The 14,852-nt window shown below is 49.0% G+C and overlaps 1 protein-coding gene across 2 annotated transcripts in view; it reads right to left on the bottom strand.

Annotated features, from left to right (window-relative positions):
• Positions 1–8,440: 8,440 nt before the first annotated feature.
• REM1 (RRAD and GEM like GTPase 1) overlaps positions 8,441–14,852 on the bottom strand; it is an 18,203-nt gene continuing 11,791 nt past the window's right edge. For both annotated transcript variants that reach the window (XM_032217313.1, XM_032217314.1), the window contains 2 exons: positions 12,652–12,862; positions 8,441–8,921 (listed from right to left, as the gene is read on the bottom strand). In XM_032217313.1, the coding sequence (XP_032073204.1) occupies positions 8,644–8,921; positions 12,652–12,862 (489 nt within the window). In that variant the 3' untranslated portion in view covers positions 8,441–8,643. The remainder of the gene's footprint in view (positions 8,922–12,651; positions 12,863–14,852) is intronic.

Genomic DNA, 14,852 nt, shown 5'->3' with positions numbered 1-14,852 from the left:
AAAAATTAGATTTCACCACTGCTCCAGACTACTCAAAATTTCCACTTACTGGTTCGCCCCAACCAGTCCGAACCAGCTGAATACCACCTCTGATGGAAACTAATGAAAGAGGGATCCAACCTAGAAATAAGTAGGAATTTCTCGACTGTGAAAAGAGTCAGTGGAACAGAAGTTGCCTTCAGAAGTTGTGGGTGCTTCATCACGGGGGGCTTTCAAGAAGGGACTGGACTGCCCTTTGTCTGGAATGTTCTAGGTGATTCCGGATAACGCCAGACATATCACTGGAAGGCCAAACCACAAGACTCTGACTTCACTTATTTTGGCCATGTGATGCAGGGGAATTCACTGGAGAAAGCAATTTCGTTTGGAAGAGTGAGCAGTAAAATCGGTGGCTGGGAAACTGTCAGCGTTGACCCCAGCCAGAGCATCGGAAAATTCAAAGAAGCAGACGTCCTGGCCTACAGGATCAACACGAGTCGGGCACGACTGCATGGATAGCAGCAGCGGCTGCACTGCTTGAGCAGGAGGGTGGACTAGAAGACCTCTGAGGCCCCTTCCAACTCTGTTATTCCATGGAATAGAGTGCTTCCAGGAATGGTGGGTGGATCCATCAGTGGAGGCTTTCCGAAAAGACTTGATTTGACTGGCGTGATATAATGCCATGAGGGCGAACCCATGACACGCGTGTCACATATATCGGGGCAAAATATTTAGGGACGAAATTGTTTACTTATTAAATTTATATGCCCCCGTCCAAATCATGTGGAGGTTGCGACATAATAACTGACCTTATTTCTTTTTTTAAAAAAAAAATGTATTACTGGACGAGCTACAGGTGGTCCTCGGCTTATGACCACAATTGCACCAAAAATTCTGTTGCTAAGGGAGAGAGTTGTTAAGTGAATTGGCCCTTTTCTTCCTTGCCAGAGTTGTTCATTGCAGTGAACTTAAAGTTGGTCACTTTAAGACTTGTGGACTTCAACTCCCAGAATTCCCCAGCTAGCTCTGGGAGCTGAAGTCCATAAGTCTTTTAAGTTGCCAAGTTTGGAGTCCTGCTTGGCTGGGGAATTCTGGGAGTTGAAGTCCACAAGTCTTAAAGCTACCAAGTTTGGAGAGCCTTGCTCTCATACGCCTGTGTGTGTTTCGCCCAAGCCGCAGCCCTTCAGCTGCTTCTAATCCCTGCCCAGATGTGGTTGTTATCTCCCTCCTCACAACTTCCTGTGTTTGTGCCCTGCATTTTTTGTGTCGGATCTCACTGTTTCCATTCCTCGCCTTGCCAACTTTCCATCCGCAGCTCTGCTTTCTCTCTCCCTCCCCCTCCTTTTCCCCTTCCGTCCTTTCGCAGCCTCTTACTGAATGATAACGTGGATTTTTTTTTAATTTAAAAAAAAAAACATGTTTCTTTCCTGGCAGGAGGGGAGTGGGAAGTAGTAGGCAGCCTGCGGGATGGGGGGCTGTGGAGAGTAGGGGGTCCTCGTCTGCATCGGGTCCGCTGAACTGAAAGCTGGGAGGGGGCTAGGCTGTGGAGAGGGGGGGAAACATTTGGGGAAGGTGCAAATGCTTTTTAGGAAATCCCCTTTTCCTTTGGCAAGGGTAGCGTTCTTAGAAGGCAAACGCAAAATTTGTTAACAGTTGAAAAAGCACTTGAGAAATTGTGTTTCTGAGGGGGGGGGTCTGCTTAATGAGGGAGGGGCAATTCAGTGGCAAGCAGAGGGCCAGAGCTCCCCCTAACTTTCTATGGGACGGGACGGTGAGGAGGTGCTAAATCTCATTTTGTGACTGTTTTAGGGGCAATAATATTGTTGTGGTCTGCCATCATCCTATGGAGCTGGCAGCAGAGTCAGAGAGCGAGGAGGGTTGGGGAGGAACATGGGCCAGTCCTGGAATCTGAGGGAGGCTCGGACGCGGACTCTGCGTCGGAGGCAGAGAGCGGGGCCGGAGCCATTTTGGAGTTACATGCTGCCTCCAGAGCCTGCCTATCTATCTATCTATCTATCTATCTATCTATCTATCTATCTATCTATCTATCTATCTATCTATCTATCTATCTATCTATCTATCTATCTATCTATATCTGTCTGTCTCTCTCTCTATCTATCTTTTCTCTCTACCTGTCTCTATCTATCTATCTATCTATCTATCTATCTATCTATCTATCTATCTATCTATCTATCTATCTATATCTGTCTGTCTGTCTGTCTGTCTCTCTTTCTCTCTCTCTATCTATCTATCTTATCTACCTGTCTCTATCTATCTATCTATCTATCTATCTATCTATCTATCTATCTATCTATCTATCTATCTATCTATCTCTGTCTGTCTATCTATTTATCTATCTATGTCTCTGTCTATCTATCTTATCTATCTATCTATCTATCTATCTATCTATCTATCTATCATCTATCTATCTATCTCTGTCTGTCTATCTATTTATCTATCTATGTCTCTGTCTATCTATCTTATCTATCTATCTATCTATATCTATCTATCTATCTATCTATCTATCTATCTATCTATCTCTGTCTGTCTATCTATTTATCTATCTATGTCTCTGTCTATCTATCTTATCTATCTATCTATCATCTATCTATCTATCATCTATCTATCTATCTATGTCTGTCTGTCTGTCTGTCTGTCTGTCTATCTATCTATCTATCTATCTATGTCTGTCTGTCTGTCTGTCTGTCTATCTATCTATCTTATCTATCTATCTATCTATCTATCTATATCTGTGTCTGTCTATCTATCTATCTATCTATCTATTATCTATCTATCTATCTATCTATCTATCTATCTATCTATCTATCTATCTATCTAATAGATACAGAGCCCCTGGACATCAGCGAGGCAGAAGAACAGGGGGAGCCTGTTCCCAGTGCGTGCATGCGCAGAGCTGCCAGAAGGCAAGAACAGTTAAGACAAAAGGGGCGACTTGGAAGTAAGGCTTGGAGATGATTGGGGGGACATAAAAGAGGAGAAAATGGGTACAATCCTTTGCAGGAAGCAATTTTGTTCGTTCTGGTCGGTTCAAATTCTGAAGCTCCGCCTGACTTTGTGCTCCTTGCAAAACCAATTGGCAATTAGTTCTCCGGCATCGTCTCAAGGGAGATAAAGGTGGGCGCTTATCAGCCTTACCCTGAAAGACTTTGGCAGACTTTGGTAGGACTCTTCACAAACTGATTGTGACTCATTACGGCGCCATGAAGGAACATAATTCACAGCCGTTTAAATTTAAAAAACAAAAAAGGTTTTGGGGATTAAGCGTGTAATTTTTTTACTGTACCAGGAAGCCTAGGTCAGATCCAATAATTGGGAGCCAATTTGGCGCACTGATTTAGGTGCCGGCCTAGAAACCAGGTGACTGTGAGTTCTAGTCTTGCCACAGACACAAAAATCGACGGAGTGACTTTGGGCCAATCAGCGGGAGACAGTGAGTTCTAGTCCCGCCTTACGTATTAAAGAAGTCCGGATGATTTTGGGCCACTTCCGCTCTCTCTTAGCCCAATCCACCTCACAAGGTTGTTGTGGAAAATAGGAGTATATAAAAATACGTTGGCTAATGTTCCTCACTTACGAATAATTTATAAAAACAATAAGGGTGGGATATAAAGAAATATTTAAAATGCATAAACTATAAAAGCGGGGTCCTTGGCAGGGAGGCGGAATACCACCGAGGGGGCTCCAAGCTCCTGGATGGGAGATGTGGGGGTCACCCGGTTGCCCTGGACAAATTTCTGGCCATTACATGTTTTGTGCAACACCAGCCGGCCCGAGGGACGTCCGTTGCAAACATCTGGAATCCCTGGGAAACTTCAGAATGGCTGCAAGAGGGAAACCACCCCAGATTCGCTCCCTGGAGCCTGGCCAATCAGGGCAAAGAGCTCCCAGCCGCTTCCGAAGCCCCGGAAGTCTTCTTGGGATCGGCTGCAAAGGAAGACTTCCATAAGGAGGAAAGAGGGGAGCTGGAATTGGCTGGGAGGGTCCTTTCCTCCCCCCTCCCTCTTCTTCCTCCTCTTCCTCTCCCTCCCCTTCCTTTTCCCCTCCCCCTCTTCATCCCCCTTCCCCTCTTCCTCCTCCTTTTTCCTTCCCCTCCCTCTCCTCCTCCTCCTCCTCCTCCTGACAGATTTAATTCTGCAAGATCTGAGCTAAGCCTTCCTCCTCTTCCTTCTCCCCTCCTTTTTTCTCCTCCCCCTCTTTCCTTTTCCTCCTCTTCCTTCCCCTTTCCCTCCCTCTCTTCCTCCTCCTCCTCCTCCTTTTTCCTCCCCCGCCCCATCCTCCTTCCTCTCTTCCTTCTCCTTTTTCCTTTCCCTCCTCCTCTTCCTCTCCCTCCTCTTCCCCCTTCCCCTCTCTTCCTCTCCCTCCTTTTGTTCTTCCTCCTCCCCTCCCCCTCCCCTCTTCCTCTCCCTCCTTCCCCGTCCCCCTTCCCCTCCCTCTCTTCCTCCTCCCCGACAGATTTAATTCTGCAAGATGACTGAGCTAAGCCTTCCTCCTCCTCCTCCTTTTTCCTACTCCCCCTCTTTCCTTTTCCTCCTCTTCCTTCCCCTTTCCCTCCCTCTCTTCCTCCTCCTCCTCCTTTTTCCTCCCCCGCCCCCTCTTCATCCCCCTCCCTCTCTTCCTTCTCCTTTTTCCTTTCCCTCCCCCTCTTCCTCTCCCTCCTCTTCCCCCTTCCCCTCTCTTCCTCTCCCTCCTTCTGTTCTTCCTCCTCCCCTCCCCCTCCCCCTCTTCCTCTTCCCTCTTCCTCTCTCTTCCTCTCCCTCCTTCTGTTCTTCCCCCTCCCCCTTCCCCTCCCTCTCTTCCTCCTCCCCGACAGATTTAATTCTGCAAGATGACTGAGCTAAGCCTTCCTCCTCCTCCTCCTCCTCCTCCCTTTTCCTTCTCCTCCCCCTCCCCCCTGCTGATGCTGACAATTTCCCTCCCCCTTTCCCTCCCTCTCTTCTTTCTCCTCCTCCTCCTTTTTCCTCCCCCGCCCCCTCTTCATCCCCCTCCCTCTCTTCCTTCTCCTTTTTCCTTCCCCTCCCTCCTCTTCCCCCTTCCCCTCTTTTCCTCTCCCTCCTTCTGTTCTTCCCTCTTCCCCTCCCTCTCTTCCTCCTCCCCCTGACAGATTTAATTCTGCAGGATGACTGAGCTAAGTCTTCCTCCTTCTCCCTTTTCCTTCTCCTCCCCCCCCCTGCTGATGCTGACAGATTTAATCCTGCAAAGCACAGGAGCTGACCCCCCCCCTTCCTCCCCACCTCCTTAAACAACCCTGGCAGCTCCCACCAGCTATGGAAACTGTTGACCTGACCCCCAGGAAGGAGCAGCTCGGGGAGCTGAAGTCAGGGTTGGCACCGGGCCCAGCCCTGACTTCCCCTTCAGCCACCGTTCGGCCCTCCCTCCCTCCCTCCCTCCTCCCCACCCTCTTGGCCTTCAAGGGAAGCGCCCGGAGACACAGCAGGGTTAAGTGGCATCGGTTTTATTTACAGCTGTGCGAGACAAGACAGGAGACCCCGGCACACCAGGCAAGCCAGGAATGGCGGGTGGTTTTTCCCACCAAGAGTTTGGCTCACCGTCATCCCTTTCGCCTTCGTCGTCATCATCATCGCCTTCTCTTTCATCCTCGGCACCTTCGCTTTCATCATCATCATCATCATGTCATTACTGAAGCCTTCTGAAGGCTTTCAAACTTGGCCAGGTTGAGATGGATGGACTTCAACTCCCAGAATTCCCCAGCCACCCATGGGAGTTGAAGCCCACCCCTCTTCAAGCATGATGAGTGGGGGGATTCTGGGAGTTGAAGTCCACCCCTCTTGAAAGGTTGCCCTAAATTAAGAAATGTTGTATTAGGAAACTCTCCTTAGCCATCGTGGCTGAGTGGGGGATTCTGGGAACTGAAGTCCACCCGTTTTAACGTGGCCAAGTTGAAAATCCAATTTGCTCTAATGAAGGGCGTAAAAAAAGCTCAGGACCATTTCTGAACCTCCTAATCCCCTTCTGTTCGAGAGCAGAACCCCCCAGAAGTGCTCCTTCTAAACTCTCAACCCTCCAAGGTGAGACCTCTTGTTTCCATGGGTGGCTATAGATAATCCTCAACTTAACGCCGGTTCATTTAGCGACCATTCAAAATTATAATGGCAATTTTCGACCACTTTTCACACTTACGACCACTGCAGCATCCCTTCAGATGCTTGGCAACTGTCTCCTACTTATGACATTTGCTGCTTCCCGGGGGTCCCCGTCTGCGACCTTCCGCCAAGCGAAATCCACGGGGAAGCCAGATTCGCTTAACGACCGGGTTAGGTAGCAACCGCAGCGATTCACTCAACAACCCCATGGCAGGAAAGCTCGTAAAATGGGGCAAAGCTCACTTAACAACCGTCCCGCTTAGCAACGGAAACACTGGGCTCGCCGAGGTGGCACAGTGGTTAGGGTGCAGTATTGCAGGCCACTTCAGCTGACTGTTATCTGCAGTTCAGCGGTTCTAATCTCACCGGCTCAAGGTTGACTCAGCCTTCCATCCTTCCGAGGTGGGTGAAATGAGGACCCAGACTGTGGGGGGCGATATGCTGATTCTGTAAACCGCTTAGAGAGTGCTGAAAGCCCTATGAAGCGGTATATAAGTTTAACTGCTATTGCTATTGCTATTGCTGTGGTCGTAAGTCGAGGACCCACCTGTGCTTCGGTTCTAACGCTGGAGATACCGTTTGCAAGAAGGGACATTCGGGTAACGGCGATGCGAGACGAGGCCGTGTTTCAGAAAACTTTTCCCGTTGAAATGCATTTCTCCTCCCCCCCCCTTTTCCTTCTGCTTATCTCTGCTCGGCAGCGCCCAGCGACTGGCATCTTCCAAGCTGCCAGCTACATTCCTGGCCCAGCCTGGCATGAACCCACTGGCCTGAATGTCGAAGATAGCAGGCAGCCCTGCAGAGCCACGAGGAGAAAAATCGTAAGCCTCGGGGAGCCAAGTGGATGGGGCAGGCGTAGGTCTCCTTCCGTGCCCGCCTTCACCCGCCAAACTTAAGCCAGAAAGGTTGGATCTCTTGTACCTTTCTCAAATATGCCAAGGCAGTTGAGCCAAGGCCAGCCTCCCCCCCCGAACGAATCCCCAGCAATCAGATCAGCTGAGATTCCTTCTCTGCCATCCCACCATGTTGCCCTCCATTCTTATACTACCAGAAAGTGTTTCCACCCACAAAGGCAGAATAACAGAGTTGGAAGGGACCTTGGAGGTCTTCTAGTCCAGCCCCCTGCTCAAGCAGGAGGCCCTATTCCACGCGAGTGGAAGAGTCCAGCCTCTTTTGAAAAACCTCTGAGCGTTGGGAGTATTCAGAACTTCTGGAGGCAAGCAGTTCCTCTGGTTTATAGTCCTCACTGTTAAGAAGTTTCCCCTTAGTTCTCTAAGTTGTTTCTCTCCTGGATTAGTTTCCAACCATTGCTTCTTGTTCTGGCCTCAGGTGCCTTGGAGAATAGCTTGACTCCCTCTTCTTTGTGGCAACCCCTGAGATATTGGAAGGCTGCTATCATGTCTCCCCTAGTCCTTCTTTTCATTAAACTAGACATTCCCAGTTCCTGCAGCCATTCTTCATATATTTTAGCCTCCAGTCCCCCAAATTAATTGTTCTGACTGTCAGGAAATTTCTCCTTAGTTCTAAGTTGCTTCTCTCCTTGATTAGTTTCCACCCATGGCTTCTTGTTCTGCCCTCAGGTGCCTTGGAGAATAGCTTGACTCCCTCTTCTTTGGGGCAACCCCTGAGATATTGGAAGACTGCTATCATGTCTCCCCTGGTCCTTCTTTCTATTAAACTAGACATGCCCAGTTCCTGCAACCGTTCTTCATATGTTTTAGTCTCCAGTCCTCTAATCATCTTTGTTGCTCTTCTCTGCACTCTTCCTTTTACAATACAATAGCAGAGTTGGAAGGGACCTTGGAGGTCTTCTAGTCCAACCCCCTGCCTAGGCAGAAAATCCTATACCACTTCAGACAAATGGCTGTCCAATCTCTTCTTAAAAACTTCCAGTGTTAGAGCATTCACAACTTCTGGAGGCAAGGAGTTCCACTGGTTAATTATTCTAACTGTCAGGAAATTAATCCTTAGCTCTAAGTTGCTACTCTCCTTGATTAGTTTCCACCCATTGCTTCTTGTTCTGCCCTCAGGTGCTTTGGAGAATAGGTTGACCCCCACTTCTTTGCGGCAACCCCTGAGATATTGGAAGACTGTTATCATGTCTCTCCTGGTCCTTCTTTTCATTAAACTAGACATACCCAGTTCCTGCTACCGTTCTTCATATGTTTTAATCTTCAGTCCCCTAATCCTCTTTCTTGCTCTTCTCTGCACTCTTTCTAGAGTCTCCACATTTTTTCTACATCGTGGCGACCAAAACTGGATGCAAATATTCCAAGTGTGGCCTTTCCAAGGCCTTATAAAGTGGTATTAACGCTTCACCTGATCTTGATTCTCTCCCTCTGTTGATGCAGCCTAGAACTGTGTTGGCTTTTTTGGCAGCTGCTGCCCACAGCTGGCTCCTATTTAAACGGTTGCCCACTAGGATTCCCCTCTCACAGTTACGGGCATTTGCAAAGCCATGCTGGGTGCCAAAAGGAAGTCCAAGGCCAGACAACTGGGTAGGAAAGAGGGACGAGCAAACGAGGAACGCCCCAATTGTCTCTCACAGCACCGAAAGGTCGTGGCATGACTTGGAGCGGACTTTCAGAGCCACTTTCTGGTTGTTGCGTGCCACCAGCCGGTCCAGGAAACGCCGGACTTTCTTGGACAGGCTCTCCTTGCGTCTGTAGAGCGACATGCGCCGTTCGTTGGCCTCCTTGCTGTCTTGGCGCAGCCGGATCTGCCGCACGACCCCTTCGAAAAGCTCGGTCACGTTGTGCTGGAGGGCAGCGGACGTCTCGATGAACTTACAGTCGAAAACCACGGCGCAGGCCCGGCCTTCTGCAAGGGAAGAAAGGCCATGGGGTGAGAACCTGCCGGGCAAAAGATGGACGGGTGTCTCTGGCATCTTTTAAAAGCAGCGGCCCGTAAACCGTGGCCATTTTGAGACTTGTGGACTTCAACTCCCAGAGTTCTTTGCCCAGGTCTCCAGAAATGGCAGCTTTAGGAGTTGTGGGCTTCAGCGCCACTGAATTGGCTGGGGGAATTCTGGGAGCTGAAGTCCACAGGTCTTTTTTCTAAAGAGTTTTGTTATTATTTTAGTTACAAAAATAAGCCAGGGGTGGGTTTCAACCGGTTCGCGGCAGTCCCCGCGAACCGGTTGGTCGGCGAACCCGGAAGTAAGTAACGGCGTCCACCCGCCTGCCCGCGCTCCTTACCGGTCTTTGAAGGCTTCTGCGCTTCCACGCAGGCGCATGGCACATACAGCGCCTGCGCGATTCTCCACGAGCAGCTGGAGCATCGCGCAGGCGCTAAGAACCGGTTGGAACGGGATTAGCAATCCACCCCTGAAATAAGCCTTCCATTATTCCTTAAGCAGCGTGTCCTCTGGGTACAAACATTTCTGTGTAACATCGTTCCTCTTTTTGCCACATCTTTCAAGTTCGTCTTAACCTTATTTCCCTAAGTTTAGTATGATAATACATTGAGCATTTAAACATTATGGGACTCTCCGTTTTTCTTAATATCGCCTAGTAATAATATCATATCAACATTAAACATTATTATTATTCTCATCGTACACATACTAACAGTTTTCATCTTATTTATATAATAATATGGAGAAATTGTAAATAGGCTAATGTAAGTAGAAATTTAGTTAAAGCTCATTTTCTTTCCTCCCCCCCCCCATTGGTTATATTATTATAATTATTGTAAATACAAGTATATTACTGTTATAATTATTCGTTTGTTAAGTATGTAAAGATTTGTTATTGATTTTTCTTTGGCTTTCCTTTATTTACAATTACAAATAGCAGAGTTGGAAGGGACCTTGGGGGTCTTCTAGTCCAACCCCCTGCCTAGGCAGGAAACCCTACACCGTTCCAGACAAATGGCTATCCAACGTCTTCTTAAAGACTTCCAGTGTTGGGGCATTCACGACTTCTGGAGGCAAATTCTATTCCACTGATTCATTGTTCCCACTGTCAGGAAATTTCTCCTTAGTTCCAAGTTGCTTCTCTCCTTGATTAGTTTCCATCCATTGCTTCTTGCTCTGCCCTCAGGTGCCTTGGAGAATAGCTTGACTCCCACTTCTTTGGGGCAACCCCTGAGATATCGGAAGACTGCTATCATGTCTCCCCTAATCCTTCTTTTCATTAAACTAGACATCCCCAGTTCCTGCAACCGTTCTTTGTATGTTTTAGTCTCCAGTCCCCTAATCCTCTTTGTTGCTCTTCTCTGCACTCTTTCTTTTACAATACAATAGCAGAGTTGGAAGGGACCTTGAAGGTCTTCTAGTCCAACCCTCTGCCTAGACAGGAAACCTTACACCGTTTCAGAGAAATGGCTATCCAACATCTTCTTAAAGACTTCCAGTGTTGAGGCATTCACAACTTCTGGAGGCAACTTCTGTTCCACTGATTCATTGTTCCCACTGTCAGGAAATTTCTCCTCAGTTCTAAGTTGCTTCTCTCCTTGATTAGTTTCCACCCATTGCTTCTTGTTCTACCCTCAGGTGCCTTGGAGAATAGTTTGACTCCTTCTTCTTTGTGGCAACCCCTGAGATATTGTTAGACTGCTATCATGTCTCCCCTGGTCCTTCTTTCTATTAAACTAGACATACCCAGTTCCTGCAATCGTTCTTCATATGTTTTGGTCTCCAGTCTACTAAAGGTAGCTTTTGTGCAATACATTCAACCAGGCCAAAAAATGAGGGGAAAAAGAGAGAGAGAGAGAGAGTGAGTGTGTGTGTGAGAGAGAGAGAGATGGTGGACCCAAGTGCCAATAATAGGGGCATGTTCCTGCTGGCATCACTACTAGTTCGGGGTGCAAAAAAACTTTCCTCCCCACGGGTGCACATTTGCACCTAAAAAAGGTCTGTGCATGCGCACATTAGAAAAGGGGGGGAAATAACATTTTTCCAATGTTCTGCGCAAAACGAGGACCCAAATTGTTGGGGGGCAAGAGGCTGACTTTGCAAACTGCTTAGAGAAGGCTAGAAAGGTCTGTGAAGTGGCATATACGTCTAAGGGCTATTGCTATACCTGCATACATAAAGGCTGTCCATCAAGTGCATAACACCAGACGTGGGAAGGGAAAATCAGGAAAAAATGTTGGCTCCCTGATTATGGCCGTGCAGGGAACTTCTCTGCAGAAAACAGTTTTGTTTGGAAGAGTTAGCGGTAGAAGGCCGCCAGGCCGACAACGAAGTCAAGAACTGTCAAAGCTGATTCCAGCCAGAGCATCCAGAAATTCCAAAAAGCAGCGCGAGATCGGAAGGCATGGAGAGGCCGCCTGGCCAGAGGAGAGAGCAGAAGCAGGAGGCCCTCACAGAATGACAGAATAACAAGAGTTGGAAGGGACCTCAGAGGTCTTCTAGTCCAGCCCCCTGCTCAAGCAGGAGACCCTTACAGAATTACAGAATAACAAAGAGCTGGAAGGGACCTTGGAGGTCTTCTAGTCCAGCCCTCTACTCAAGCAGGAGGCTCTTACAGAATTACAGAATAATGGAGTTAAAAGGGGCCTTGGAGGTCTTCTAGTCCAACCCCCTGCTCAAGCAGGAAACATTATGCCATTTATTTAGGACTTCCTTTCTTCCTCCCTGTTTCTTCCTTCCTTCCTCTCTCTCTCTTCCTTCCTTTCCTTCCTTCCTTTCCCTCTTTCCTCCCTTCCCTTTTCCTTTTCTTCCACCTTTCAATTCTTCCTCCCTGTTTCTTCCTTCCTCTCTTCCTCCCTTCCTTCCTTTCCTTCCTTTTCCTTTCCTTCCACCCTTTCCTCCTTTCCTTCCTTCTTCTGTTTCTTCCTTCCTCTTCCCTCCTTCCTTTCTTTTCTTCCTTCCTTTTCTTCCTTCCTTCCCTTCCTTTCCTTCCTTCCTCCATGTTTCTTTCTTCCTCTCTTCCTTCCTTCGCTTCCTTTTCCTTTTCTTCCACCCTTTCTTCCTTTCCTTCCTTCCTCCATGTTTCTTCCTTCCTTCCTCTCTTCCTTCCTTTCCCTCCTTCTCTTCCTTTCCTTCCTTCCTCCCTATTTCTTCCTTGCTTCCTTCCTCTCTTCTTTCCTTCCTTCCTTTCTTTCCACCCTTCCTTCCTGTCTTCCTTCCTACCTGATTTTCTTTCATTTTCTTTCCTTTCCTTTACTTTCTCCCTGTTTCTTTCTCTCCCTTTCTCTCTCTCTCTCTTTCTTTCTTTCCCTCTCTCTTTCTCTCTTTCCTTCCTCCCCGCGAAGAACTAAAGAAGCGTCTCTGCTGAGAATCAAAACATTTCTAAGAAAGTCCAGTTTCCTTTTGGAAAATCACTTCTAGGACCCCCGTGACCTGAAGGACGGAGACCCCCCCCCCCATGGCCCCTCAAAACCTGGCTGTGCCGGCAGGCCTGGGGTTGATGAGTTCCCCTCCCCTCTCGACTTGTATGGCTGTATGACTCTTGTGTATTTTAATTACGTGTTTTGTGTTTGTATCCCCTTTTCCCCTTTTGAGTTGTTCGCCGCCCTGAGTCCCTCCCGGAGAAGGGCAGCATACAAATAAACTCAATCAATCAATCAATCAAGACCTGGCTTAAGCCCTTCTCAGACCCACCTTCCACCGAGATCTCTCGCGAGCGCACCAGGTCGGTCTTGTTCCCCACCAGGATGATGGGCAGGTCCTCCGCCTGGCGCGTCCTCCGAAGTTGGATGCGCAGCTCCGAAGCGCTCTCGAAGCTGCCCCTGTCGGTGATGGAGTAGACAATCACATAGGCGTCGCCCACCTGCATGCAGTGGTTGTGCAGCCCGTTGTCTTCTTCCGACAGCTGCAAGAAGAGGGGATGAGAGAGCGGTGCTCGCGAGAGGGGAAGGGTCTCCTTTGCCCTCCGCCCCGCCCCGAACCACGCCTAGCATCGTGAGCCAAAAGTGAGGGGAATAAATCTTGGCCTCCTTTTCTTGCTAGCGGTGGTGCAGTGGCCTCACAATCTGGGGGCTGTGAGTTCGATCCTAGGTAGAGGCAGATATTTCTCTCTCTGAGAATATAACAGCTGAATGTAACTCCGTACTGGTGACAGGAAGAGCAATGGGCCAGTAACGGGTATGTCAGTTCCATTCAGTTGCCCAGATTCCACCCCGATGCAAGGGATTATGGGGTCATTAAGAGGAAGTGTAGAATGAACCTTTTCTTGCTAGAACAAACTACAGGTAGCCCGCAAGTCACCCCTTTGGTTCAGTGACCGTTTGGAGTTACAACGGCCCTGGAAAAGGGGGCTTATGGCTGTTTTTAACACTCACGACCGCAGCAGCATTCCCACGCTCACGTGATCAAAATTCAGCCGCCTGGCAGAGAGCTCATATTTACGACGAGTACCTGTGTCCCATCACACAGGTGATGCGTTTGTGCAGGCTGCCAGGCGAGGAGAGGACCCAAATATACCCGTCACTTGATCACCTGGGCACAGGGGATTTCCCAGGACGCCACTGGCGCCGCTCAACTGAAGCGCTAAGAATTCATTTCGTTTCATTGAATTCATTTATTTCTTTCCTGACTTTATTATTATTATTTATAGAATTGATTGTCTCCTGGTGATTGGCCCAGAGTCACCCAGATGGCTTTCATGCATAAGGCGGGACTAGAACTCTCAGTCTCCTGGTGATTGGCCCAGAGTCACCCAGATGGCTTTCATGCCTAAGGCGGGACTAGAATTTACTGTCCCCTGGTGATTGGCCCAGAGTCACCCAACCAGCTTTCATGCCTAAGGCGGGACTAGAACTCACCGTCTCCTGGTGATTGGCCCAAAGCCACCCAGCCGGCTTTCATGCATAAGGCGGGACTAGAACTCACCGTCTCCTGGTGATTGGCCCAAAGCCACCCAGATGGCTTTCCTGCCTAAGGTGGGACTAGAATTCACTGTCTCCTGGTGATTGGCCCAGAGTCACCCAGATGGCTTTCATGCCTAAGGCGGGACTAGAACTCTCGGTCTCCTGGTGATTGGCCCAGAGTCACCCAACCAGCTTTCATGCGTAAGGCGGGACTAGAATTCACTGTCTCCTGGTGATTGGCCCAGAGTCACCCAGCCGGCTTTCATGCATAAGGCGGGACTAGAACTCACCGTCTCCTGGTGATTGGCCCAAAGCCACCCAGATGGCTTTCCTGCCTAAGGTGGGACTAGAATTCACTGTCTCCTGGTGATTGGCCCAGAGTCACCCAGATGGCTTTCATGCCTAAGGCGGGACTAGAACTCTCGGTCTCCTGGTGATTGGCCCAGAGTCACCCAACCAGCTTTCATGCGTAAGGCGGGACTAGAATTCACTGTCTCCTGGTGATTGGCCCAGAGTCACCCAACTGGCTTTCATGCCTAAGGTGGGACTAGAATTCACCGTCTCCTGGTGATTGGCCCAAAGTCACCCAGCCGGCTTTCGTGCCTAAGGCGGGACTAGAATTCACTGTCTCCTGGTGATTGGCCCAGAGTCACCCAGATGGCTTTCATGCCTAAGGCGGGACTAGAATTCACTGTCTCCTGGTGATTGGCCCAAAGTCACCCAGCTGGCTTTCATGGCTAAGGCGGGACTAGAATTCACTGTCTCCTGGTGATTGGCCCAGAGTCACCCAGATGGCTTTCGTGCCTAAGGCGGGACTAGAACTCTCAGTCTCCTGGTGATTGGCCCAGAGTCACCCAGCCGGCTTTCATGCCTAAGGCGGGACTAGAACTTACCGTCTCCTGGTGATTGGCCCAGAGTCACCCTACCGGCTTTCATGCATAAGGCAGGACTAGAACTCACCGTCTCCTGGTGATTGGCCCAAAGTCACCCAGC

Source organism: Thamnophis elegans, chromosome 5 (assembly GCF_009769535.1).
Source record: "Thamnophis elegans isolate rThaEle1 chromosome 5, rThaEle1.pri, whole genome shotgun sequence".
Classification (NCBI taxonomy): Eukaryota; Metazoa; Chordata; class Lepidosauria; order Squamata; family Colubridae; genus Thamnophis; species Thamnophis elegans.
This window is presented reverse-complemented; position numbering and strand designations above follow the sequence as displayed.